This window comes from Crocuta crocuta, unplaced genomic scaffold, assembly GCF_008692635.1.
Source record: "Crocuta crocuta isolate KB4526 unplaced genomic scaffold, BGI_CrCroc_1.0 scaffold549, whole genome shotgun sequence".
Lineage (NCBI taxonomy): Eukaryota > Metazoa > Chordata > Mammalia > Carnivora > Hyaenidae > Crocuta > Crocuta crocuta.
Genome location: NW_027529169.1, coordinates 925,180 through 951,989, shown reverse-complemented (window position 1 = coordinate 951,989; position 26,810 = coordinate 925,180). Strand labels below are relative to the sequence as shown.

Below are 26,810 nucleotides of genomic sequence, written 5' to 3'. Positions count from 1 at the left end.
GGAAAGGAAAACATGGAGATAATTTAGCTCAAGTATAATAATAAAGCAGCAGCAAATGTATCATACGCTTTTTTGCCAACAACCCCTGTCTCCATGGCTTCCTATCAAAAAGATGGTTTCCAGAACCTCCTGTGGTCCCTGGGAATGGGACTCTGGCTTTACCTTGAGGAGAAAGAAAACAAAAGATGGAAAAGGTTAAAATGTTATAATACAGGGTTAATATCTAACATAGAGGGATAACCTAAACTGGAAGTTTAAGAAGTGTAGGGTTTACGCAAAGGGAAGATTCTTTCAGGCCTATAGCTTGGTTTTTCTCACTAACTCTGTTATCTCTGTGAGGCTGACTTTAAAAGACTATTTCTATACGGTCATTCCCCAGTTAAGGGTATATTTCCTCCTCCCCTTCTTTGAACCTGTACCCTTACACACTCCCCAGTACTTAGGTAGGAGAAGGGTAAGTAGATGGAGGGGAAGGGGCATTCCCTCTAGAAGATTCCAGGTGACATAACCTTGTTTAACCGCCAGTATTTTTTTTCCCCTCTCTCTCCCCTCCTACAGAAATGGAGGCAAACGACCATTTTAACTTTACTGGCCTTCCCCCTGCACCTGCTGCCTCAGGACTGAAACCCTCTCCCTCCTCAGGGGAGGGCCTCTACACTAACGGGTCTCCCATGAACTTCCCCCAGCAAGGGAAAAGTGAGTGTGAGGGCCACATGGCCTGGGGAGGGAGTGGGCATCATTCCTTTAGAGCAGGTTGATGGGACAAGATTTGGCTCTCCTACCTCAAAACAGCTCTGGTGGGGAGGGAGGAAGTAAATCCTCAGAACTTTAGCTGCTGGAGAGAAATCAGGTTTCTAAGAACAAGTTCTAGGGGTTTATGGAAGTAATATTCTTAGTCTTGACTCAGAGTTGGAAGGGGTTAGAAAAACATCCTGGCTTTTTCATCTTAGCCTACTCTTCCGTCAGCCCTGTTCCCTGGCTACTGCCAGGGAGTGGTGAGGTGGCTACTGCTTCTGATAACTACTTGTGGGCCCATGGGAGAGGTAAAGGTCCAGCCCTCTGAGAAGCTGCTTTTAAAACTTGGAGAACCCAGCCCTAGGATTGGAGGTGGAGGGATTAGGTGAAGGTTGGGATGTAGTTACCTTGCAGTTTGTGTAGCAGAGAAGAGGGCAGATGCTTGAAGTGTCTGTGATACCCGTGTCCTTGAGAGTAGAAGATAGGGACAGGAAGTTTTAATGCTTACCTAGTTCCCTAGAGAGAGACCTCTATAATTCCAGACAGAAGTGTTGCTGCCAAGATCAGGTCTTTTCCTGGATTTGGCTTATCAGTTGCTCTGTACCATAGTTCTGTCAAGTGCTTCTCTAATCTTGCCTGGGTCTCAGGTACTTTATGCTTGGAAACAGAGAGAAGCCCAAATGCTTCCCTCCTTCCTTGCAGCAGAAAAATGCTGCTGTAGGCTTATACTTAACCACTTCTCCCTTCTGTTCTCCACAAGGGCATTGTAGATAGATAGAAGCTCCTTTATTACACCGGAAGGTCCCCCTTCCCCCTCAGCTTCTTTAGTGTCTGGTTCCTTTTACTTGAGTTGTCCTCCAGTCCAGAGGTGGCCATTGGTGTTGAGAACTGAAGTCTGTAGTACTAGTCATGCAGTGATTTTTTTTTTTCTTTCCCCCCTGCAATATTACCCTCCAGTTCCAATGGGGAGGGGCCAAGCCCAGCCTTCTGAGTTGGGATCTTGCTGCTGTGGTGACTGCAGATTCTATTCTTAGCCCAGCACAAAGTGCTGGATCTGCATGTGCCAGTGAGGTGGAGGCCGTCCCTTCTGGTGCCACTGTGGGGCCAAACAGGCTCTGGGGTTGGGGGTGGANGGGGGGGGGGGGGGGGGGGGGTGAGCCTGGAGAATTCAGTCATGCCACTCCAAGGGAAGAATTCCTCTAGGGAATGAGGGTGGAGAAGAATGCAAGTCACTGTAGGGAGTCTGCAGGCAGCTTCATTTAAAAAAATAAAAAACCCTGAGCAGAGGCAGCAGCCAGCTCTCTGCTATTCGCTCCTGTGGTAGGCCAGGAGAGCTCCCCAGCCCCCTACTCAGCAGCCTCAGAAGCAGTTGCTAAGCTTACATCCAGGAGCATCTGGGTTTGGTGTTCCCTGGAGACTGAAAAGCTATAAATATAGCAGAGGGGGAATCCCCCTCCCCTTCACCTTCCCTTTTTCTAGTCAGTGCTGTTCTTTTGGTAGAGGTGGTAGAGTTACTTGCATACATGTCTGTAACTGACCCTTTTTCCTCTTTCTCTGCCAGGTTTGAATGGGGATGTGAATGTTAATGGCTTATCTACTGTATCTCACACTACTACTTCAGGGATTTTGAACTCTGCTCCCCACTCCTCCAGCACCTCACACCTCCATCACCCCAGCGTGGCCTACGACTGTCTCTGGAACTACTCACAATACCCATCTGCCAATCCTGGCAGCAACCTCAAGGACCCACCCCTTCTCTCCCAGTTCTCGGGGGGACAGTACCCACTCAACGGCATCCTTGGGGGCAGCCGGCAACCTTCATCCCCAAGTCACAACACTAACCTTCGGGCTGGGAGCCAAGAGTTCTGGGCCAACGGTACCCAGAGTCCCATGGGGCTTAACTTCGACTCACAGGAACTGTATGATTCCTTTCCTGACCAGAATTTTGAGGTGATGCCCAATGGACCCCCTAGTTTTTTCACCTCCCCACAGACTTCTCCTATGTTGGGATCCAGCATCCAGACCTTTGCACCCTCCCAGGAGGTAGGCAGTGGTATCCATCCTGATGAGGCGGCAGAAAAGGAGCTGACTTCAGTTGTGGCAGAGAATGGCACTGGCTTGGTAGGCAGCCTGGAGCTGGAAGAAGAGCAGCCAGGTATAACTATGGGTCTGTGAGCTGGGTTTGGAGAGGAAAAAAGGGTCTATGGGGGGCAGTGACTTTTTGAGGTGAGGAAAACTTGTCTTTCCAGCTCTCTGCAGTGGAGGCTGATTTGCATGTTGGTGATTAGCAGAGCCAAGTGGCTGGTGTTTTTGTGGCAGCAGCACCAGCTCGCGAGTGGGAGTGCAAATTATTTCAAGCTCATGCAGAGCTGCTGGCCTGGAGAGGGCAGGTGGGCGAGCCTGAAACAGCCCCAACAGACACCCTGCATCAAGAATGGCTTCCAAAATATAGGAAGGGATTGGGGCTTTAGCAGGGGGCATTGAGGCCACTTTGACTTGACTATGACAAAGTCAGACTGGGCTGCTAAAGTGGGCCAAGCCCTAGTAGTGATTGACACCGGAAGAAGGGAAGACGCAGGCAGAGCATACAGTTGCTTGTTTATTCAGTTTCCTGTTGTTGTTTGTTATTGTTAGCACTGGTACATGTGACAGTCCCTCTCCTCTTTTTCCTCAAAATAGATAAATGCTTAGTTTGCGATTGATTCCAAATATAAGGGTGACCACCCTGTAAAATCACAGGATATTTTCTCTGTTTACCACCTGTTCCACTGGATCGGGGAAATGGCTGAGAACAGGATGGGGTTCTTGTCTCAGACCCCACTCTCCTTTCCCTTTGCTTTACCTGTGATAGGATTTTACTAGCACTGTTCACTAAAGTGTCTTGGTATAATTGGTGTCCAGCATAGAGCTGGTACTCCTAATTACTGAAAGAATTACTGATCATCCCTCTAGCAAAGACTGACTTGTCTGCTGTAGCTGAATGAACTAGTTGAAGGCCCCGATTTTGACTTTTGCCTTCTTCTGGGATTTCCTAGAACTAAAGATGTGTGGCTACAATGGCTCTGTCCCTTCTGTGGAATCATTACACCAAGAGGTCTCAGTCTTGGTCCCTGACCCCACAGTGAGCTGCTTAGATGATCCTTCACATCTTCCTGATCAACTGGAAGACACTCCAATCCTCAGTGAAGTCTCTCTGGAGCCCTTCAACCCTCTGGCACCAGGTAGGCTTGGAAGCTGGCTCCCTTCAGTATGTCCATGCAGAAGGTAGTCAGATTCTGTCACCTAGAAGAGATAGTAAACCAGGGAAAGTATTTAGAAATTTGGGGCATTGGGGCCTCCAGATAATCCTGTGGCCAACCACAGGTTCATGCCACTGGCTGACTGGGCCAGCTGCACTCTGCGCTGAATTGGTTCATTTCCCATGTTCTCTCCCAATGTTCCTTTTGGCCAAGAGCCTTGGGCTGTAATAATTCACTGGATAAGGACTTATTACCACACAGTTGGGCTATTTGGGTTCTTAGTAACTAGAAAGAAAACTATTGCCAGTAACAATTACCTTTTACCCCACTGAAATATAAGAAAGGCCTGTTTTGTGATGGATGCTAGAATTTTGTGTTGGTCTGTGGGTTAATATAGAGCCAATGGTTTTCCCTTCATTTCTACTTCCAAGCTTTTACGATCCCTACAGTCTGGTGACTTTACTGTTTCAGAGAGAGAGCTGTGAAACATCCTTAGTATTAGGAAGATGGGAACTAGAATTGGGATATAGTGAGACCAGAATTTCTTAAATCCTGTTTTCTGATTTTTCCACCTCTTGAAGAACCAGTGAGTGGAGGACTCTATGGAATAGATGACACGGAGCTGATGGGTACAGAGGACAAGCTGCCTCTTGAGGACAGCCCTGTGATTTCTGCCCTTGATTGCCCCTCCCTCAATAACGCCACTGCCTTCAGTCTCCTGGCAGATGACAGTCAAACTTCAGCCTCTATCTTTGCCAGCCCCACCTCTCCACCTGTCCTTGGGGAGTCTGTCCTGCAAGGTAAGTGAAGAGAGGTAGGACAGAGAGTCTTTGGCCTGGGAAAAGGTGAGAGAACCAGTTCCATAGTTATGGGTGGGCGCCCTGCTGGGAGCTGAGGGGACTATGGGATAGTCTGTAGTGGGACTAAAGAAGGCATAGGCTGCTACACTCTGATTTCTGCCCTGTGCCCAGAAGAACTTGTGGGAAAGGAGGAAAAAGGAGGCCACACACAGTGACAGCAGCAGCTTTGCCCTTTAACTTTCATGAATGGTTGGGGAGGATAGCCAGAGGCTACTTCTCCTTTTCCAACCCTAGGGGTAACTGCTGGAAGTAATTCTGTTTAGCTTAGTCTAGGTTTGATTGGATAGATTCTCTTTCTTTGTAGGACACTTTTTTTTCTTACTTGTCTTTCCCTTTGGTTTCTAGAGAATACCTTTGACCTGAACAATGGTAGTGATGCAGAACAGGAAGAAATGGAGACTCAGCCTTCCGACTTCTCACCGTCTCTGACCCAGTCAGCCCCTGACCAGTCATCCACTATTCAGCTCCATCAGGCAACTTCACCAGCAGTCCCACCAACAGCCTCCCCGGCAATCTCCCTGGCAGTTTCGCCAGCAGCCTCCCTGGAAATCTCTCCAGAAGTCTCCCCAGCAGTTTCGCCAGCAGTCTCCCCGGAAATTTCCCCAGTCCTCTCTCCAGCAGCATTCCCAGCTGTCTCTCCAACTTCCTCAGCAGCCCTTCCACCAGTCTCCTCAGAAGTCTCCTTGATGGCCTCCCCGGTGACCTCTCCAAAAGTGTCCCCTGCAGCTTCCCCAGCAGCTGTCCTTCCAACAGCCTCCCCAGCAGATAAAGATGTCAGCAGCCTCCCTGAAACCACTGCTGACCTGGAAGAAATCACTGGAGAAGGAGTCACCACTTCTGGTAGTGGTGAGTGTCCAGATTCTGTTCTACTTTTAGCCAGTTCCAAGAAAAGTTTCTATCCCATGTGGTATTTAGCCCTTCCCTGCTGGCCTTCCCTGTTTTGCTTGAATTCTTAACTTGGGTTCCTGTCTTCCTCCCAAGGTGATGTCCTGAGGAGACGTATTGCTACCCCAGAAGAAGTTCGTCTTCCCCTCCAACATGGGTAAATGCTCTAGTTTGCTCCATATGTTGACCTTAACAAATTTAATGAATGACTCTAGGAAGAAGGGAAGAGAGGTCATCTCTTCTGAGATGGAGAGGAATGGGCTAGACAAGAATGGATTAAAGGACACTTATCTGCGATGATAATGCCTGAGATTCTTATGCTATTCTTCTTCTCGGTATCTGCCTCCCCTCACCTATTCTTCCCTCATCTAGTAGCTACATTTTTTTGCTCCAGGGGCTGCAGCTGTTATCTTTTCCAAACCCAGCTGTTGACCCTAGAACTCAGATATCCAAATTAGCTGCCTTGTTTTATATGCTTAGAGAAGGAATAGTAGTGAATGGGGAGTGGCTGAGTTCTGATGAATTGGGATTATTTTTTTTAATGCTCTTTGGAGAGGTAAGGGGAGGAACGGTATGTGATCAGAATGAGCAAGGCAGTTGACATCAGGAACTTATAAGATAACTGCCTTCCTGATCTTCCCCACCTCCACCCCTCTAGGCTACTTGTGGACCAAGTCTGAGTTCTGCTTAAAGGTTGTTTTATTTTTTAATATTTATTTTTGAGAGAGAGAGAGAGAGTGCGAGAAGGGGAAGGACAAGAGAGAGAGGGAGACACAGAATCGGAAGCAGGCTCCAGGCTCCAGGCTCTAGCTGTCAGCACAGAGCTGGACACAGGGCTTAATCTCAAACCGTGAGATCATGACCTGAGCTGAAGTTGGAAGCCCAAGTGACTGGGCCACCTAGGCACCCCAGAGTTCTGTTTAAAGTTTTGAGAGAAAGATAGGGCTTAGTCTTAGAATAATCTGTTTCTCAGAACACAGAGTTCCTCACCAAGCCTTGGGCTATGATGGCATTTCATGGAGTCAGCAGCAAGTTTACTCTTCTACTTGCCTCCCCTCCTGTCTTTGCTGCCTTTATGCCCTCAAGTCTTCTTCCTCTTTGCTGAAAACTCAGACATGGCCATGAATGGCATCAGGGAGGGGGTTCCTGGCTGCTCATTACACTGACTTTGTAAAGGTAGGGGTGGAGGTCTTTCTGGACATACGTAGTTTGGGTTACTTTCCCCCAAGGCCCTGAGGGATTTGTGGATCTGCCTTCCAGCCAAGTTTGTGTCTCATGCTGTTTGTATCTACATGCAGTTCTAACGAAGACAGATGCCTGGAGGGTCATCTCAGTGGGCTTGGCTCCTGGGGTGGCTTGACTATGTGTGGGTAGGGGTGTGACCTGGCGACAGGGCACATGTGCTTCTCTGGCAGGTGGCGGAGAGAGGTGCGCATCAAGAAGGGTAGCCACAGATGGCAGGGGGAGACCTGGTATTATGGCCCCTGTGGGAAGAGGATGAAACAGTTTCCAGAAGTGATCAAGGTAATGTAGCTTTCGTGAGCATTTTAAGGGAAGCACAGGCTCCTTTCTTGGGCCCAGTGGCAACAGGCTAGCATTTTCTGCTCTTTGGTCTATTCTGCTTGCGCTATTGCTGGACAAAGGCATGATAGAACTGTGACTCTATTAATGCCACTTTTCCTTTTCCTTTTAGTACCTGAGCCGCAATGTGGTACACAATGTCCGTCGTGAGCACTTCAGTTTCAGTCCTCGTATGCCTGTTGGAGATTTCTTTGAAGAGAGAGACACGCCAGAGGTGCACACCGCGGGGTTAAATACAGTTTTGTCTCTGAGAAAGAGTTGGTGGACAAGCTGCAGCTTCCTCTTGTGGGGTCTGGAGGTTCTGGGGCATTGAATGATTCAAGGATCTGGTGGCTTGCACCCTCACAATTGTAACAGGTTTCTTCATTACCTTAGGGCTTGCAGTGGGTACAGCTCTCAGCAGAGGAGATCCCATCCAGGATTCAGGCAATTACGGGGAAACGGGGCCGACCTCGAAATACTGAGAAGGCCAAGACTAAGGAAGTCCCCAAGGTGAAACGGGGACGAGGTCGGCCACCCAAGGTCAAAATCACCGAGCTGTTGAATAAGACAGATAACCGCCTCCTAAAGAAACTGGAGGCCCAAGGTACAACGGTGTTTCTTACTTTAGGATTCTGCTTGCTGTGTGAAGTATTGGAAATGTTAAGGACTTGCTGATGCCTGGGTTTCTCAGGAGCATGACTGATATTAATTGTATGGACAGAATGAACCTGAATCACCTTCTCCTCCTCCTCCCTGGAAAGCAGCACCAGGGTCCCAGCATTTTTGTGGTACTCTTTTTAACAACCAGTTTCTTCTTGAATTGCTCACCCTAGTGGAGCCTTGGGCAGTCCAGATGTTGATAGGAGAGGAGAGGGCTTCCATGTCCTTTCCTGCCATCTTTTAGCTATTTGGCTTATTGGTTTGGGTTGTACACTTTTACCTTCTTGCCACCATCACAGAGTTTTAAAATTTACATCTGAATCCAAAGATAAGGTTGTTTTAGTGGTTAGACGGGTAGAAAATGTGTAATTTTGCAGTAAATACTGCATATTACCCTGCTGTAGAATGAAGAATTTGAAACAAGTCGTCGTTGTCTTTTTTTTTTTTTTTTTAATTTCTGAGAGAGACAGACACTCAGCGTGAGCAGGGGAGAGTCAGAGAGAGAGGGGAGAGAGGGAAATACAGAATCCGAAGTAGGCTCCAGGCTCTGAGCTGGCTGTCAGCACAGAGCTTGATGCAGGGCTCGAACCCACAAACCGCAAGATCATGACCTGGACCAAAGTCGGGCGCTTAACCGACTGAGCCACCCAGGCGCCCCCCTACCCCCCTGCTTTTTTTTTTTTTTTAATGTTGAAAAATGTCTTCTGACTCCTCTTCAGAGTTCCTGCTCTGCCACATTCTGACCATATGACCTGGAGCAAGACACTTAATTTTACTAGAGGTGTATGCTGGCTTATCTGCAGAAAGTATCTATCTAATTTAGAGGGTTGCTGTATATATATGTATATGGTGCTGGTAGTGTGTCCATGAAAGAATAGAATAGGTATTATCCTATCAAAAACATCAATTCTAAAATATTCAATTGTTTGCAGTATTCCACTTCAATATTCAGCCTTCCAAAAGCAAATAAATTTATATTTTTTGTAGAGTAAGGCGTAAGAGCTGAACATAAGCAATAGTTATGTCCCTGTTGATCCATTTCTACTGAGGTGTCCATTAATTGAACCTTTTCTTTCTGGCACATTTTTTGTTAATTGGTGCCTCTGACTTTGGAGACGACCCTCTTTCCTTGGCAGTTTGGCTTTCTGTTTTCTTTCTCTGCTCTAAAATCAGTCTGGGTTGCTCCCCTTGTTGGGTAGCCTGGGAGAGAGAGAGCTTACAAGGCTACTCTCTTGTTGTGGCTTCTAGGACCCCTTCTAAAGTAGTCCCATCTGTTCCAGGGGCTGGGACTTCTGGGCAGGAGATACCATTTGAGTTTTTTTTTTTTTTTTTTTTTTTAATGTTTTATTTATTTCTAGGGGAGAGAGAGAGAGAGAGACAGCGTGAGCAGGGGAGGGTCAGAGAGAGAGGGAGTCACAGACTGAAACAGGCTCCAGGCTCTGAGCTGGCAGTCAGCACAGAGCCCGACGTGGGGCTCGAACCCACGAACCGCGAGATCATGACCTAAGCGAAAGTCGGACGCTTAACCGACTAAGCCACCCAGGCGCCCCAACCATTTGAGTTTTCTTATGCTACCCCACAGCCAATGTCTCTTCTACCTCCCCCCACCCCCAACATTTTATTATGTGTACTAAAAAACAAACTTTAGATTTTTCAGGAAGCTGCTTGGGAAGCCAGCTTTGTGACAGGCATGTGCTGCTCTGAATGCTAGAGATGAGTCTGCCACACCCTTAATTTTTCTTTTTGCCCTCACAGAAACACTGAATGAGGAGGATAAAGCAAAGATGAGTAAAATCAAGAAGAAGACGAAGCAGAAGGTACAACGAGGAGATTGTCAGCCTACTGTCCAAGGGCAGGTGAGGGACCTCAGAGACATTACACAGTGGGTTGGTTTTTCCTGCATTCTGCTTCGTTGTCTCTTCTCCCTCATTTGCCACCTCCCCACCTCATGTAGCAGCAAATCTTCATTACCCGGAATTTTGGGGGGCCTTGACTTAGAAAATTGGGCTTGTTCAAGAATCATGTGGGTATCTCCAGGGTGAGAGAATTGATCCATTGCCAACCCCTCATCCCATCTCTCACCTCTCCTCCCCAGCACCCTTTTCTGTTTTTGAATCCTAGCCCAAGCAGAGATGCTTTCAGAGTTTGAGGAGAAATGACTTCCCTTATGGTTTACAGGCCAGAAACAAGCGGAAACAAGAGACCAAGAGCTTAAAGCAGAAGGAAGCTAAGAAGAAACCCAAGGTAGGTGCATGTACACACAAGTATAACTTTGAAGTCACCAAACTAATTTTGCAAGACGTGTGAGTTGGTCTTGTTTTATAGCCATGTTTGTGGGCTCTGAGGTGGGGAGAATGGGGACCCGGGAAGGGTGGTGACTGCAATTTTTATGGAACTCTTGGTTCCTCTCTCCCTTGGGTGAGTAGGCTGAGAAGGAGAAGGTAAAGACAAAGCAGGAAAAACTGAAGGAAAAAGTGAAGAGAGAGAAGAAAGAGAAGGTAAAATTGAAGGAAAAGGAAGAAGTGGCCAAAGGCAAGGCAGCCTGTAAAGCAGATAAAACGTTGGCCATGCAGAGGCGCCTGGAGGAGCGGCAGAGGCAGCAGATGATCTTGGAGGAGATGAAGAAACCTACAGAGGATATGTGTCTGACTGACCACCAGGTAGTGAGGGGAGAGTAACAGGTCCTGGGTTTCTGGGTCCTGGAAGGGCCAGTTGTACAGACATTTCCATTCATGGAAGAACCTCCTAGATATCCAGACTGTTGCTTTCAGTTATGTTTGACAACTCTACCACTTTTATCCTTACAGCCTCTACCTGACTTTTCACGCATCCCTGGTCTGATCCTGCCCAGTGGGGCCTTCTCAGACTGCTTGACTATCGTGGAATTCCTGCACAGCTTCGGCAAGGTGCTGGGTTTTGACCCTGCCAAAGATGTACCCAGCCTGGGGGTCCTGCAGGAGGGACTCCTGTGTCAAGGCGACAGCTTGGGTGAGGTGCAAGATCTGCTTGTGCGGCTCCTGAAGGCTGCGCTCTATGATCCTGGCTTGCCCTCCTACTGTCAGGTGAGGGCCTTCCCCAGGTGGGTTGGGAGAGCCTGGGATACAGGGCTTTGTCTCAGTTATGTTTTCTCTTTTAGTTAAACACATGAAAGCCCCTCCCTAAAGTGATGAGGGCAAATGAAGTGAGATCTAATTTCCTCGTATTTCTGTTTTTCTTCTATTTTTCCCTTCTGTTTTTTTTTTTTTTTCTTTTAGACCCTCCCTTCTGTTTTTCCTCTTGACTTCCCTCGGCTTACTTTGTTCATTTTCCTTTATTTTTATTCCTTTTCTTTTATACCTTTCCCTTGTCTTCTCTCAACAGGTCTTAGCAGCTTTCATTCTTTCCCTCTTTTCACCCCATAGTTCTCTCTTAGTATATTTTCTTATTCCAGATTCCCTTCAACTTGTGTTTGTTTCACTTTTTCTCTTAACTCTTATTTTGTTCTCTTCCAAATAGTCTTTAAAGATCTTGGGAGAGAAGGTATCTGAGATCCCACTGACAAGAGACAATGTGTCTGAGATCCTGCGCTGCTTCCTCATGGCCTATGGAGTGGAGCCAGCTCTCTGTGACAGCCTGCGCACCCAGCCTTTTCAGGCCCAGCCACCCCAGCAGAAGGCTGCTGTCCTGGCTTTCCTTGTGCATGAGCTCAACGGCTCCACCCTCATCATCAAGTGAGGGGCTGGGGTGGGGAAGTTACCTTATGCCTTGGTCGGAATGGGAAGGGGGGGGTGTAACCATCCTGAAGTCCTGGGTGTTGTGTGTCCACTGCCATGCTCTGGAGATGCTGGGGCAACTTGGGACTATATCTTAGTACCTTCTCAGGGAGAATCTAAGCCTTCCTCTGATATTTATCCAACCAAGGCTCTAGGATGAAACTCCTTTTTTTCTTTCTTTTTTTTTTTTAATGTTTATTTTTATTTTTGAGAGAGAGCCTCCAAATGGGGAGAGTTAGAGAAAGGGGAAGACAGAGGATCAGAAGCAGGCTCTGTGCGCTGATAGCAGCAAGCGCGCTGTGGGGCTCAAACTCAAGAAGCATGAGATCATGACCTGAGCTGAAGGTGGAAGCTTAACTGACTGAGCCACCCAGGTGCCCCTCTAGGATGAAACTCTGTTCACCTACAGCCCCTTCACCCTTGGATCTCCCTTCTTTTTTGTTTGTGCTACCATTTCTACCTCAAAATCTCATTTCCTCTTCTCCTACAGTGAGATCGACAAGACTCTGGAGAGTATGTCCAGCTACAGGAAAAACAAGTGGATTGTTGAAGGCCGGCTTCGGAGGTAGGCACGGGACAGAGAATAGAGACCAGGGAGGAGAGAAGGGGGAAAGGGTGAAGCACGGCCAGGACTTCCCTTCCTTTTGTCTGGACTTCCCTTCCTTTTGTCTGGAACTCGTATGGGCTGCCCCCTGGGGCTGGGACCTTACCCCAGGGCTCAATATAGCTTAGATTCCAGGTGTTCCTTTTGTAGCAATCTTGAGTTCCTCACCACAGCTTCCCTTCATCTGTTTCAAGACTGAAAACTGCTCTGGCCAAGCGAACTGGGCGGCCTGAGATAGAGATGCAAGGGCCAGAGGAGGGCCTGGGGCGGAGGCGCAGTTCTCGAATCATGGAGGAGACCAGTGGCATGGAGGAAGAAGAAGAGGAGGAGACTGTAGCAACTCTCCATGGCCGTAGGGGTCGAAGAGATGGAGAGGTACTAGTCACACATTGAGGACAGTGGGAGTTAGAAAACTGATTATTTCTCTTTCTCGATTCTAATAATTCCCTTTCTCTCATTGTCCATTTGTTTTTTCTCCAGGTTGATGCCACAGCATCAAGCATCCCAGAGCTAGAGCGCCAGATAGAAAAACTCAGCAAGGTACTGTGCTTGTAACCTCCCAGGATCTAGAGATGTGGGCTGCGAGAGGTTTGATCACTTTATGAATGGGGCCCCAGATGGTATCAAATTTTATAGGGAAGCTGAGAGCCATTGCCCTTCTCCCATATGTTGGACAAAGTCACTTCTTGGAAATGTGTTCTTTATTCATCTTTTTCTCTGCTGCCTACCCAGCGTCAGCTCTTTTTTCGAAAAAAGCTGCTTCACTCATCCCAGATGCTTCGGGCAGTCTCCTTGGGTCAAGACCGCTACAGACGCCGCTATTGGGTGTTGCCCTATTTGGCTGGTATCTTTGTGGAAGGAACAGAGGAGAGCTTAGGTAGGTGTTTCATGGGAGCCTGAATCCAGGCCTGTCTAACCAAAGTTAACCAGTACCTTTTCTTCTGTCTAGTCTTTTTGGGTTCTTTTCATTTTATGAGAATCAGTGTCGCATAATGGTTAAGAGAACAGGCTCTGGAGTAAGACTTCCTACCTATTTGCTCTGCCACTTACCAGCTAGCTCTATGCTTCAGCTTCTTCATTTATAAAGCAAAGATAATAATAGCATGTACACTTCATAGGGCTATCGAGAAGATTAGAATGAGTTAATTCTTAGGATAGTGTTTTACGTATCTTCTTAATAAATGTTAGCTTATGATTATACTGCTATTGCTGCTGATTACTTGGGAGAATAGTGTTTCTTTCCCAGATACTTTGTTTATTGGCATAACAAGTTGTTCCTAATTGAATCTCAAGCCGGGAAGGGGGCAGGGCAGGAGGATTAAGTCCTAGAGAAAGTGTATATCCAGGGTTTTCTTCTCTTTATTTTCCTTTACATATCAGTGTGCATCTTAAGCTCTTCACTTCTCTTTACAGCTCCTGAGGATGTGATAAAGCAAGAAACTGACTCCTTAAAAGTGGCAGCCCATCCAGCTCCCAGCCCAGCCCCCTTCTCTCTGAAGAAGGAGTTAGCCGGCTCCAGCACCTCTGCCAGTACTCCTGCCCGGGCTCGAGGCCGACCTCGGAAAACTAAGCCTGGGTCTATGCAATCTAGGCACCTTAAATCCCCGGTCAGGGGTCAGGGGTCAGAACAGCTTGATGCCCAGCTTCAGCCGGAGATTCAGCCCCATCCTCAGCTTCAGGCTCATGCTCAACCCCAGCCCCAACCCCAGCTTCAGCTCCATCCCCAGTCCCAAAATGGGTTCCTGGAGCCAGAAGGTTCCCCCTTGTCCCTGGGTCAGAGCCAGCATGACCTCAGCCAGTCAGCCTTCCTGTCTTGGCTGAGCCAGACTCAGAGCCATGGCTCCCTGCTGAGTAGCTCAGTCCTCACACCTGACAGCAGCCCTGGAAAACTGGACCCTACCGCATCACAGCCCTTGGAGGAGCCAGAGCCTGATGAGGCAGAATCCATCCCCGATTCTCAAGCTCCTTGGTTTAACTTCTCAGCCCAGATGCCTTGCAATGCTGCCCCTACACCACCCCCTGCGTTTTCTGAGGACCAGCCCACACTCTCCCCTCAGCAACCTGCCTCCTCCAAGCCAGTAAGTAGCTAGAATTAGTGGTATGCTATTGACTTCATCTTCTTACAGGCTCCACTGCTTGGGTGCAGGCTGTTGTTGACGCTGGGGGAAGGGATAGGGCCATAAGGGTCCTCTAAACACGAAAATACCCTCTCCTCCTTATGTTTCATCTCATAGATGAGTAGACCCAGTGCTGCCAACCCCTGTTCTCCAGTGCAGCTCTCTTCTACCCTCTTGTCTGGAATGGCCGCTAAGAGGCGAACAGGAGGAGACCCTGGGGGAACACCACAGAGTCTCACAGGGCTAGGACAGCCAAAACGGAGAGGGAGACCCCCTAGTAAGTTCTTCAAACAGATGGAGCAGCGTTATCTAACACAGCTGACCGCCCAGCCTGTCCCCCCTGGTGAGTGCCCTTAGGGTGGCATCCGAGTAGGGGCCATGGGATTTATAGCTAGTTCCCACTCCCCACCCCCACATGTAAACTCTTCACAGAGATGTGCTCTGGCTGGTGGTGCATCCAAGATCCTGAGATATTGGATGCCACGCTCAAGGCCCTGCACCCCCGAGGCATCCGAGAAAAGGCACTTCACAAACACCTAAACAAGCACAGGGACTTCTTACAGGAAGTCTGCCTACGGCCCTCAACTGGTAAGATAGATACTTTGACCCAGCCTGAGCTGAAGAGCCCAGGGTACATGTTGAGTTGCTGTTGTGGACAAGAGCCTGATTGATGGGCCTTTCCCTCTGCCTTCTGTGTTCTCAGACCCCATCTTTGAGCCCAGTCAGCTACCTGCCTTTCAAGAAGGGATTATGAGCTGGTCCCCCAAAGAAAAGACCTATGAGACAGACCTGGCTGTGCTTCAGTGGGTAGAGGAGCTCGAACAGCGGGTTATCCTGTCTGATCTGCAGATTCGGGTACACTGGGACTGGCATCGGCTAGGAAGTTGTTGAGGGGGAGGCGTTCATCTCTTGTTCTCGGTTAGGGAAAACCGTGGGTCACCACTTCACACTTGACCTCTTAATGATGCCAATTTTTTTTTTTCTATGCTTATTTACAATGAGTTTTTTGTTGCTCTCTCTCACCTGCAGGGCTGGACGTGTCCCAGCCCAGACTCTACTCGTGAAGACTTGGCCTACTGTGAGCATCTACCTGACTCCCAGGAGGATATCACTTGGAGAGGTCGGGGTAGAGAAGGGCTGGCACCCCAGCGTAAAACTACCAACCCTCTGGACCTGGCTGTGATGCGGCTGGCCGCCCTGGAGCAGAACGTGGAGCGGCGGTATCTACGGGAGCCCCTTTGGCCAGCCCATGAGGTAGTGCTGGAGAAGGCCTTGCTCAGCACGCCCAGTAGTGCCCCCCAGTGCACCACTACAGAGATGTGAGTGATCCCTCTCCCCCATTCTCATTCCTGGGTAAAAGGGGTAAGTTTAATGGGTCCTGCTCCTCATCCAGAGATCACCACCTTCTCCCCCCAGATCATACGAGATCACCCCTCGCATTCGAGCATGGCGCCAGACACTTGAGCGCTGCCGGAGTGCAGCCCAGGTGTGCTTGTGCCTGGGCCAGCTGGAGAGGTCCATTGCCTGGGAGAAGTCCGTCAACAAAGTGGTAAGAAGCTCGGAGAGCCTGGGAAGGCTGAGGAGCCAGCCAGCCGGGTGGGTGGGGTCACTGGCAGGCAGAGGCTTGAGGGCTCACCTTGGCTTCTCATATCCTGGGTCTAGACCTGTCTCGTCTGCCGGAAGGGGGACAATGATGAGTTTCTTCTGCTTTGCGATGGGTGTGACCGTGGCTGCCACATTTACTGCCATCGGCCCAAGATGGAGGCTGTCCCAGAAGGAGACTGGTTCTGTGCAGTATGTTTGGCCCAGGTAAGGCTTCTGCTTTCTCATTCCTGCTCCCAACCAGAAGTCAGAGGTTTTCTTTTTCACCCCATTTGTTACCAGTCCTACAGATAACCACTACTTACCATGCCTTGGTCTGTCCTTGGAAAGAGCGCCAGGCTAGCTGATGGGAGACCTGGGTTCTGGTCCTTCTTTGGGCAAGTCACTTAAATTCTGTAGCCTCACTTGCTTTCCTCTGTAAAATGGGAATGATTATACTTTCCCTTTTACCTCCCTTACTGGGTTATGTGAATAGATCCACATGCTGGCTTATGCGTGGAATTATTTTGAAGCCTCAGTCACACTCAGACAAGTAGGGATGGTAATGAACTGGAGGGTACGCGGAGTACCTGTCCAGCTGTTACTTATCTCACCTTTCTGCATCCTCAGCAGGTAGAGGGAGGATTCACTCAGAAGCCTGGTTTCCCACAACGAGGCCAGAAGCGGAAAAGTAGTTACGAGCTGAACTTCCCAGAGGGGGATGGCCGCCGACGCCGGGTATTGTCAAGGGGTCGAGAAAGCCCAGCAGTGCCCCGGTACTCGGAAGAAGGGCTGTCCCCGTCCAAGCGGCGGCGACTCTCCATGCGGAACCACCACAGTGATCTCACGTTTTGCGAGTGAGTTGAATGAATTCTGGGGACAACTGGCTCTACCTTTGTCTCAGTTAAGGGCTAAGAGGGGCGAGTGTATTTGCTTCCTGTGATGCAGCCTTCGCTGTCCCTTTAATGAAATGACAGGATTATCTTGATGGAGATGGAGTCCCATGACGCAGCTTGGCCTTTCCTGGAGCCCGTGAACCCACGTTTGGTGAGCGGGTACAGGCGCATCATCAAAAACCCTATGGATTTTTCCACCATGAGGGAGCGACTGCTCCGGGGAGGGTAGGTAGACATCAGCACCTCTCCTGGCTGGCTACTGCTGCTGTAACTCCCCCCCCCTCCCCCCACCCCCTCACAGCTCTGCCTCCACCCTGCCCAGGTATACCAGCTCAGAGGAGTTCGCGGCAGACGCGCTCCTGGTCTTTGACAACTGCCAGACCTTCAACGAGGATGACTCTGAAGTAGGCAAGGCTGGGCACATCATGCGCCGCTTCTTCGAGAGCCGCTGGGAGGAGTTTTATCAGGGAAAACAGGCCAATCTGTGAGGCATGGGAGGTGGGGAGTCACCTGGTGGCATCTCCCCTGCCCTCCAAACAAAAAATACCCTGCCATTCTCACCTGCTGATGCTGCCCTGGGTCCAGACTCGAGTCAGAGATCTAAGCCTAATTTTTGACCCTACCCTTGGCAGCACCCTACATCCTCTTCTCCCTCCCTACACCCCTTTCTCCCTTTCCTCCTCTTGCTCCTCAAATAAGAGGGGCAGAGATGAGGTCCTTCTGGACTGAAAGCCAAAAAAAGAAAGAAAGAAATAATTTTTCCTTTCTGTTTTATTTCCTAATTTAAAATGAGGAGGAGGAAAGAAGTCCCTGCTTCCTCTTCCCAGCTTCTCCTTCCCTGTACGTGCCCCAGCATCCTGGGGCTGTTTAACAATAGCAATAGTTCTAGTGAATGTGTGAAACCGAGAAACACTCTGTACTGTGTGTGGACCCGCAGTGACGGCCAGTAAAGTGGACTTAACTCCCAAGTGTGTCGAGCCGGACACCGGGCCCTGAACATGCTGCTTCCATGTTCAGTCCCTCCCCTGCTTCTCACTTTCTCAGTTTTTCCTTTTCCCTACTTTCAGATTTTCTCTCATCCAATAATGTAAAACTATCGTGTACGGGTTCGTCTACCCTTCTCTCTTCCCCCAAATCGTTTTTTCCCTTCAGAGGAAAAAGAAGTTCAGAGGTCCCTGTCTTTCTCTGTCCTCCTCTTCCTGCCAACAGCTAGCCCCTCCATAATGTTGGATGCTCCTCATGTGCTGAGTTTCTGGCCTTTTTTGAAACTCAGTAGCTGGGGAGAAGGCAGGGAGGCACCCTGGACCCTGGGCCTTCCAGCCTCCTAACTCCCCCCTTACCCAAACCTCCCTCTTGGGAACTCCTCAGGGACAACTACTGCTGAGTTTGGGCGCACTCCCAAGATGGAGGCCAGGTAGCAATCAGCTGGCCTCAGAGAGGTGTGTGTGTGTGTGTCTGTGGGTATGTGTGGTGTGTGTGAGGGAGTGGGGGGAGGGGGGGAGGATGCTATGATTGTGCCCTGTGTTGTTTGATGGCATCCTGTTTCCCTAAGTATCTGTTTTTATTCCCACCTTCCCTAGTGTTTCAAACCATCACATTTTTGTCCTTGGGAAACCACAGGAGCAGTTTTTCTGGGTACATGGCTGTGTCTCCTCTCCCAGGCATTTCTGTTCCAGCCTCTTCAAACTGTGCAATCTTTCAGCAGGAACTCCCTCTCCTTTCAGTAGCTTGGAGTCTTAAGCTTTTGTAGGGAGAGGGGTAGAACTGGATCTTTTCCTAATCCCATGAGCTTCTGTGGGTTTAGTTGTGCTTTTCTTCCCTTACCTACTTCATACCCAGGGCCCCTTCCCCAGCAGCAGCAGCAGCAGAGACCCCAGAGCACAAGAGAGTAGGGAAGAGGGCTCTGGGCCCACCACTGCCCTACATGTGACTATGCCCAAGTTAAGCCCCAGCTTGTGAGAGGAAAGCTGCTAACTCCCAGCCACAGCCCTGGGGCCCCACCCCCTGCTCTCCTGCTCAGCAGAGCCCCTCCCATCAGAGATTACGGGTACTTGCACTGGGGAGGCGGCTGCTGGCAGCCCAGGCGACCAAGAAATGTTCCATTGGTGGGGGAGGGCGTGCCAGGTGAGGTGGAGCATTCCTTGTCCTTCTGGCAGCACTGGACAGCCACTGAAGGAGGTGGGGGGCAGTGTGGGGAGGTCCTGGGGCAGCCCCTTTCTTATTCCTTTATGCCCCCCACCTCTCCCATGGCCTATTTCTAAAGTCGCCTTTTCTGTCAGATAAACCTCAAAACTTAATTTTATTGTTTTTTGTTTTTGTTTTGTTTTTGCTTTTAAGAGGTGGATTGAAGAATATTTGAATTGACTTTATATTATGCATAAATATTTATATTTTATCTAAATAACTGCGCTGTAACAAAGTTTGTGTTAGTCAAACGTTTGGAACTGTTATAGTTGGGGGCTCTTTCTCCCCATGGCAGTTTTCCCCTGGTATAAAATGTACTAGATTAATTCTATTGTTGGAGGCGAGGTGGACGGGGGAGTGAAATCTCCATGTTCCTGCTTTGTGTTCCTCTCCCAGCTCCATCACTTTCCCTAGGGACCAGGCATTCTTAAGGTGGGGTGGAGTCTTAGCCTCAGTTTGAAGAAGTGGGGGCTCTAAGGGGGGTGGGGTAGGGTATGATCAAAGGGGCCATTTCTCATGTTTTTTTCCCCTCATCTTCACTGCCCCTTGAGCTAGGTGGATTTTTCTCTTTCTTGTCAAATAAGAGTATTCAGTAGGGAAGGCAGTTAAAAAAAAAAATAAAACCCACCCCCTGCCCTTTGTTTCCCCTCCCCTCTATCAGTCTGGTAACAGGAAGAAACCACACCATCAACACCAACAAGTTTCCATGTTCCTTTTACAACAAAAGGGACTTGACTTTTTATATAACCAAATGTGGTGTTTTAGTGACTTTTTGATAATGTACAGTTTTTTGTGAATTTAAATTTATTTCTTTCTATATTTTTAGGACCAATCTCATTTTTAATAAGGTTTAAAAAAGAAAAAAAAAGGTCTAGAGAAAAAAAAACCTCCTGTTTTTGCCATGTGATGTTCCACAAGTGCAGCTGTAGAAAAGTGCTTGTCAGTTGAAATAAAAACCACATTTGATAGAGATTCAAAAGACTCTTGTGTATTTATCTTCCCTTCAGCATAGGTTCTCACACTTGCCTAAGGGGAAGACTGGGTGTTAGTGTAAGTATGACTTGTCTGGTATAGGAGACAGCAGGCAGGGGAGCAGGCTCTCCCCTAAACCTCCAACCCTGGCCTTTCCTGTACAAGAGGCATCTTCTAGAGCAGGATTTCTGCCTATGTGGATGGAACAGGTTCTTAGTGCTCCTGGCCAAGGTGCTGGAGCAAAGCGGGATTTGGAGTGGCAAGTTCCTGCCTTATGAGATGCCTCCTCGGCTTCCTAAGCTGCCACTTGTGTTCCCCCAGTAGCAGATATGGGCCCGTCACCAACCTCCCAACTTCCATTCATGGATAAAACACCAGGAGGTAGACTTTTGTGTTTTATTTCAAAGCAAAAGTTGAAAGAAGACCAAGTGAAGCTCTACCGAATTGTAGGGAAGGAACATGAAAATACCAAGGGCCAAAAAGGAAGAATAAGCTAGATGATAGGTAGCGCTGGCATAGACATGAAAAGATAATAAAACTAGAAGCTTCTGGATAAAGGAAAAGTACAAGACATACTGGTATAAATTAAACTTTTCCTGTCCAAGATGACAAGTGCATGCAAGAATGTACCACCCCCCAAAAATGTGTTGGTATAGGGACACCGCAATAGAGTGAGGACCTTTACTCAGCTGGGAAATCTTCCCACCCTCCAGTCTGGAAGCTTTGTTCTAGTGAACTCTCTAACGATATAAGGTACAGAAACAACAGCTTCCAGCACCATAAAAATCCAACTCCATCTGTGATACTTCTTTATCCTTCTTGGCTGTGTGGCAGCCACTGGCCAGCTCCTTTAATCCTCAAGTTCTGGTATGTGCACCAACGGTGGTGGTCCTGGGAGTGGCTCCCAAGCATTAATTAATGTCCTAGGCAGTTGAGCCTATCGCAGTGAGACCTAACTGAGGAGTGCACACTATTCTAGGGGGGTTAATGAGCTAAAAATCCCAAAGGAGACATTCTAGAAATAGAAATTACTGCATTTGATCACGAACCCTTTCTAACCTCCAGCTCACGAAAGGAAGGACAGAGTAAGGAAACAGGTGAAGCAGGTGTCTGTGCCCTTGTTAAACTGAAATGGCGAGGTAGATGTGTAACAAGGACGAGGAAGTTCTGGTACATGGTTGGAGCGGATATGGATATGGCAGGAACAAAGCAGTGGTGCTGGGCAAGAGGGCACCTAGCTCTCATGACTGCAGTCCTGTGGGGAACACCCCGAGCAAGGTCAGCAAAGATCAGAAGGGTGACGCAGCTCACAGGCTGGCCTTAGTGGCTGAAGGAAGACAGCCTTCCTTACAAAAGGAAGCGGTTAACGAAAGCGGAGTAAATAGGGCTCTGCTAATGCTTGGAAGGACCTGAAATGTAGGTAAGCACCAAAATGGAGTAATTGGTTGAAGGAGGAATCAGTGCGACCAGGCACAAGTTGAATACCCAGCCCTTACACATGGGCTTTCGTAACCCCCAGCCTCTTCTCTGAAGCTAATTTAGCAGAGCCTGGGGACAAGCTTAGACCTGATCACTGACCCCAGTTTACTACTACTGGTTAAGAAAGTCAGTCACCCTTCATGAGTGCAGTTCTCCTTCTTTCCCAGAAGGTGGAGCATGAGCACAACAGAGCAGCGAGGAAACCCCCCTCCCCGGCCCCAAAAGACTAAATTGTCCACAATCCTTGCAACATCCCATTCCAGCTGGGCCTCTCAAGCACCTTTGTGGTACAAAGTGACAGCTCATACTTAGGATGACACTGAAGCAGCAGGGAGCGAGCACTGCAGGCATCAAGGAGGTGAATGAACCTACTGACCAACAGGTTAAGAAAGGAAGAGGAAGCAGTGGGGCTGAGGTGGCCCAACCCAGGAATGGTTGGTAGAGCAGCAGGTCTAATCTTTACCCCCAGTGAACCTCAATGAACGAACGTCATGTCCTCCTACCACCACTGCCTCTCTTAGTGACAAGGGCTGTTACCTCTTCAGAGCCACCAGGCTTCCTAGTCTGGGCAGCTCTCCAAACTCTGGTTAAAAACAGTCTTGAGAAATAACATCTCTCCCTATCATCATTCCCACATCTTCCTTACCCTCTACCCACACCCTCCTTCAAAAAGTCTACTCAGCCTAGGGTTTGAAGATCATCCCAGAGTGTGAAAGGAACAGGAGGAACACTGACGTGAGACGGGACAAGCGGGCTGAGCCTAGTGAAGCATTATATCATCCGAAGAAGGGGCTCTGATGTATTCTATTTGACTGAAAACAAAAAAGCACAAAATATGTTCAGAATGTTTTGAGCATCTGTAAGGAGTGGGGGTGAGAAGTGACGTGCAACAGTACAATCTTGGCTCTGTAAAGACAACTCGGAAAACACTAGGCGCGGTGTTTAAAGAGCCCAGCCTTAGGCTGTGAACTTGAAGGCTCCCCTACGAGTCCCCTGCCACTGCTGCCACTAACAGGTTATTTCATGAGAAAAAGCATCCCTCATTCCTTTCTCCTCTTTCTCCAATCACTCATGCATGTTAGCAACTGACTTAGAAATGAACCAACTAGGAGGAAAAAATGAGCATAACCCAAACACCAAAAAGAAATTTTACACTGTCGGGGCGCCTGGGTGGCTTAGTTGGTTAGGCGTCCGACTTTCGCTTAGGTCATGATCTCGTGGTTCGTGGGTTCGAGCCCCGCGTCGGGCTCTGTGCTGACTGCCAGCTCAGAGCCTGGAGCCTGTTTCAGAGTCTGTTAACTCCCTCTCTCTCTGACCTTCCCCTGCTCACGCTGTCTCTCTCTCTCTCTCCTAGAAATAAATAAAACATTAAAAAAATTAAAAAAAAAAAATTTTACACTGCCATTAACTACTACAAAACTAACTTCAGGGTCCCCACCACTTCCCATGCTCCCGCCTGCCCAAACCAGAAACGCTCAACAGAACCCATTATGTAGATTCACATGTGACGAACACACAAAAGGTAACTTCATTATTTAAAACAAAACGAAGCACAATCCTGGCCTTTTAAACATTTTAAAAAAAAAAAACACAAAGTACAATCAAGAGTTCTGGAAAAAAATAAAACTAAAAAGAAAGTTAAAAAAGTTTTGTGAGGACAGAGGAGAGGCAACAGTCACATGAACAACAGTTTCTATACCTGAAAGGCCCCCGCTGCACTCCTGGGGATAGCCAGTACCTCTAAACTATCAATCAAATGAGCAGGATTCTGGATCTCTCTTCTCCTCTTCAGGGCCATTGACAAGAAATCTATGGCATACTTTCTTTGACTAGGGGCTGGGGACTCAGAAACAAGAGCTACTCGCCCAGCCAGCCAAACCCTTCTAAAAAGTTACTGGGTTTGGGGCTGTTTTACAGGGGATAAGCCCTTCCTGAGGTTGAAATTACTTACGAAAAAATTAATAGTGGCAATTATGTCCTTTACGTTTTATACCCAACCCAAGCCCTCCACCTCCCCTGGCTGCAGGGCTGTCAAAAGGGCAGTCGAAGGGCAAGGAGCACAGACACTCACTTCTGGGACGGGTGGAGGGGAGGGGAAGCGGAGTCCAAACTCTGTATGTGAACCGACACCCCAGCTTCTTTTTCCCTCTGCATCATGCCCTTCCTCACCCAACAGCCAGCCTTCCAAACACCCATCTCACCATTCTCCATCATTCAGCTTTCTGTCTGTTGGACTGGTGAAGAGCACCTGACCTGGAAGTGCAGGGGAGGACAGCTCTTGGCACACAAGGGAGTGGCGCACAACACAGCCACAGGATCTTCCTTCGAGAAGACGTGAGAAGGCCTTCTCTATGTCTCCATGTCACAGAGTCGGGGCTCGCAGAAAGACACGGAGTTAAAGAGCAAAATACAGATTTTAAAGGATTCCTGACCTTGTAGCAATCAGATGGGATTTATTGCCCTTTTCTGTCCTAGCTCCCTGTTGTCCTTCCACAAGAAGGAAAATTATTTTTGATATTCCGGTTTCCTGGAAAAGGGATCCAAACACACGAGGGCAGGGCAAGTTACCCTGGACAGTTATAGGGAGCTTTGTCCTGCCCACGCTGTACGGCGCACAGCACAGGACAATCCCCACACCTGGACCTGCTGAACGTGTGTGCACGTGCCTTTCAAGGGCAGCTCGCACTGTACGCAGAGGTGTCCAAGGTCAAAGCCTGGGGAAAATTCAAGGACCCTAGTTCTGTCCCTCTCAAATAGTTACACTGAGTGTGACGACACTGTGTGGCCAGGGTTAGGGTGGGAATTTACCAAGACCTCTAGCACAAGAGGCAGTAACAACACTGTCTACCAACGAGGTTTCTCCACCTTGGCACTACCAACCTTTTGAGCCAAATAATTCTTTGCTGGGGGAACTGGGGCTGTCCTGTGCACTGTACGGTGTTTTAGCAGCACCCTTGGTCTCTGGCCACTGGATGCCAATAGCACACAGCCCCCACCCCCAGGCAAGGCAATCAAAAATGTCTCCAGAGATTTCCAGGTGGCCACTAGGGGACAAAAACCACCTTCTTGGTGTTTTTTCCCTTCTTGGTGTTTTTTTCCATCTAGACCAGAACCACTGGTCTAGATGAAGCAGATGATCTTCCACAGTGGGGAAAGAGCCCAGGTCGATTCTAGGTCACAGCTGCAAAGGCTCATCTGAGCACAGCAATGTGTGATAGGGAGGACAGGGCAGAGACAGACCCTGGGCAGAAAAGAAGATCCTACAGGAAAACAGGAAAGCAAGTATTCCTGAAAAGCTGTTGCTGGAGAAGACACTTCCTCAGACAGGTGTTGGTCTCAGTGATCAGAAGAATTAGAAGCCAGAAGTCCGCCCTTTTGGAACTTTCCAGGGAAGACCTGGTCTTCATCCAAATTTGGCTCAAGGATGGCTTCCAAAGACCGTGGGACTGTCTCCTTAATGAGACTGCATCACATCTGTTTCCTGAAGGCAAAGTCTGGTCTTTCCTCCAAGGCTGCAAGGCTGCGAGGCTGTGGCGAGGCAGAGGGAGGAAAAGCAACTCCCACTGCCTGCTTAGTGTTCTACCTTGTTCCGTGCTCAGACCCCCAAAAAGTCCATACAAAATTTCATTCAAAAACGAAATTCACAAAATTAAAACTGTAAAAAGGCAAAGTGGGCAGGCTCTGGTGTATAGAAGAAACAGTTTGGATGAGAGAAAGAAGGCATAAACTGTGTGAAGAGATGGTATGTATGAACTAAGACTTTATAAAACAAAACTTCTGAAGCCTGTGTAGTTCTTCTACACACACCAAAATAAGCCCGTAAGTACACTCAGTGTAAGGGCCCACGGTGGCACTTCTGCATCGATGTTCTTTCACCACACCTTTTCTTTTTTTTAAAAAAAGAAATGACGGGCACCTGGGTGGCTCAGTTGGTTAAGCGTCCAACTTCAGCTCAGGTCATGATCTCCGGGTTCGTGGTTCGAGCCCTGCATTGGGCTCTGTGCTGACAGCTAGCTCAGAGCCTGGAGCCTGCTTCGGATTCTGTGTCTCCCTCTCCCTCTCTGATCCTCCCCTGCTCACGCTGTCTCTCTCTCTCTCTCAGAAATAAATAAAACATTAAAAAAATTTTTTAAAAAAGGACAAAAAGTTTTAAAGCCTCCCCAGAGAAGTCCAACACATAAAAAACTGTTTTGCATAAAAATGAGAAGAAGCTTCATATATATCCAAAAATGTTTCTTTGGGATATAGAAAGAGTATACTGTGATTGAAAACAAAATATAAAACTTTCTTTCCAAAAATAAAAAAGAAAAGAAAAGAAAAACAGTTCTTTTGATCTCCTTGAATGCAGCACACGCAGAAAGTGACGGTTCCCCCAGGCTCCCTCAGGAATGGAGGAATAAGCAGAGGGCAGGAGTGCGGAGATGTCTTTCTCCAGGGCCTTGCCTGTGAAAAACGATGACCACGTGTTAGTCCTTAGCAGGGCCCACAGATGGTCTGTATTCCTGGTTGGCCTTCTGGAGTCCAAGAGCAACAGCATCTCCAGGAATTTGTTTGCAGGCACACCTCAGAGACTGCAGTTCGGTTCCAGACCGCTGCAATGAAGCAAGTACTGCAGTAAAGCAAGTCGAATGCAATTTTTGGTTTCCCAGTGCATACAGAAACTATATTTACATTATACGGTGGTCTATTAAGTGTGTAATAGCATCATGCCTAAAAAAAAAATAATACGCATACCTTAATTTTAAAGTACTTTATTGCTAAAAATGCTAACCATCACCTGAACTTTTAGGAAGTCATAACTGCTGATCACAGATCACCATAACAAATGTATAAAAATTTTGAAGCATTTTAGAATTACCAAAATGTGACACAGAGACACGAAGTGAATAAATGCTGTAGGAAAAATTGTGCTAATAGACTTGCTCAAAGCAGGAATGCCAAAAAACTTCAATTTGTAAAAAAATAGATGTAATATCTGCAAAGTTCAGTAAAGTAAAACACAAGAAAAAGAAGTAGGCCTGTAGTCAGCACAGACGAGGAGGGGAATCCTAAAGGAGGCAGAAGCCAGAGACGGGAGGGAGGGGGATGACAGACATGAGAACCTGTGGTTCTTACCGCTATTACTTGTTGAACTGGAAAGAGTAGACCCCATGGTCTGAGGGAGCATCCACTGTCACCTGATTTTGCTGGCTGCTGCTCTCCTGCACCACAGCCAAGGTAAGAGAGTCACCTTGCACATTCCTTTTGTCACTTCCCACAAAAGTAGCCTAGCTAGAACCCACC

At 48.3% G+C, this 26,810-nt stretch overlaps 2 protein-coding genes across 12 annotated transcripts in view; one reads left to right on the top strand and one right to left on the bottom strand.

Moving 5' to 3' along the window:
• The window catches only part of BAZ2A (bromodomain adjacent to zinc finger domain 2A), a 35,128-nt gene extending 15,080 nt beyond the window's left edge, over window positions 1-20,048 (top strand). For 3 of the 4 annotated variants that reach the window (XM_077757514.1, XM_077757515.1, XM_077757516.1), the window contains 28 exons: window positions 559-696; window positions 2,297-2,890; window positions 3,771-3,956; window positions 4,556-4,774; window positions 5,180-5,680; window positions 5,816-5,876; window positions 7,135-7,243; window positions 7,413-7,514; window positions 7,676-7,886; window positions 9,698-9,798; window positions 10,121-10,186; window positions 10,369-10,602; window positions 10,750-11,004; window positions 11,438-11,652; window positions 12,185-12,259; window positions 12,493-12,673; window positions 12,779-12,838; window positions 13,031-13,175; window positions 13,712-14,376; window positions 14,533-14,758; window positions 14,848-15,003; window positions 15,119-15,270; window positions 15,445-15,734; window positions 15,832-15,964; window positions 16,078-16,224; window positions 16,627-16,853; window positions 16,974-17,117; window positions 17,215-20,048. In XM_077757514.1, the coding sequence (XP_077613640.1) occupies window positions 561-696; window positions 2,297-2,890; window positions 3,771-3,956; window positions 4,556-4,774; window positions 5,180-5,680; window positions 5,816-5,876; window positions 7,135-7,243; window positions 7,413-7,514; window positions 7,676-7,886; window positions 9,698-9,798; window positions 10,121-10,186; window positions 10,369-10,602; window positions 10,750-11,004; window positions 11,438-11,652; window positions 12,185-12,259; window positions 12,493-12,673; window positions 12,779-12,838; window positions 13,031-13,175; window positions 13,712-14,376; window positions 14,533-14,758; window positions 14,848-15,003; window positions 15,119-15,270; window positions 15,445-15,734; window positions 15,832-15,964; window positions 16,078-16,224; window positions 16,627-16,853; window positions 16,974-17,117; window positions 17,215-17,380 (5,757 nt within the window). In that variant the 5' untranslated portion in view covers window positions 559-560 and the 3' untranslated portion in view covers window positions 17,381-20,048. The remainder of the gene's footprint in view (window positions 1-558; window positions 697-2,296; window positions 2,891-3,770; window positions 3,957-4,555; window positions 4,775-5,179; window positions 5,681-5,815; window positions 5,877-7,134; window positions 7,244-7,412; window positions 7,515-7,675; window positions 7,887-9,697; window positions 9,799-10,120; window positions 10,187-10,368; window positions 10,603-10,749; window positions 11,005-11,437; window positions 11,653-12,184; window positions 12,260-12,492; window positions 12,674-12,778; window positions 12,839-13,030; window positions 13,176-13,711; window positions 14,377-14,532; window positions 14,759-14,847; window positions 15,004-15,118; window positions 15,271-15,444; window positions 15,735-15,831; window positions 15,965-16,077; window positions 16,225-16,626; window positions 16,854-16,973; window positions 17,118-17,214) is intronic. The other variant, XM_077757517.1, reaches the window with a different exon arrangement.
• Window positions 20,049-20,146: 98 nt separating this feature from the next.
• RBMS2 (RNA binding motif single stranded interacting protein 2) overlaps window positions 20,147-26,810 on the bottom strand; it is a 94,899-nt gene continuing 88,235 nt past the window's right edge. For 3 of the 8 annotated variants that reach the window (XM_077757524.1, XM_077757523.1, XM_077757518.1), the window contains one exon: window positions 26,308-26,728. In XM_077757524.1, coding sequence (XP_077613650.1) covers window positions 26,648-26,728 — 81 coding nt within the window. In that variant the 3' untranslated portion in view covers window positions 26,308-26,647. The other 5 variants (XM_077757520.1, XM_077757519.1, XM_077757521.1 and 2 more) reach the window with 5 other exon arrangements.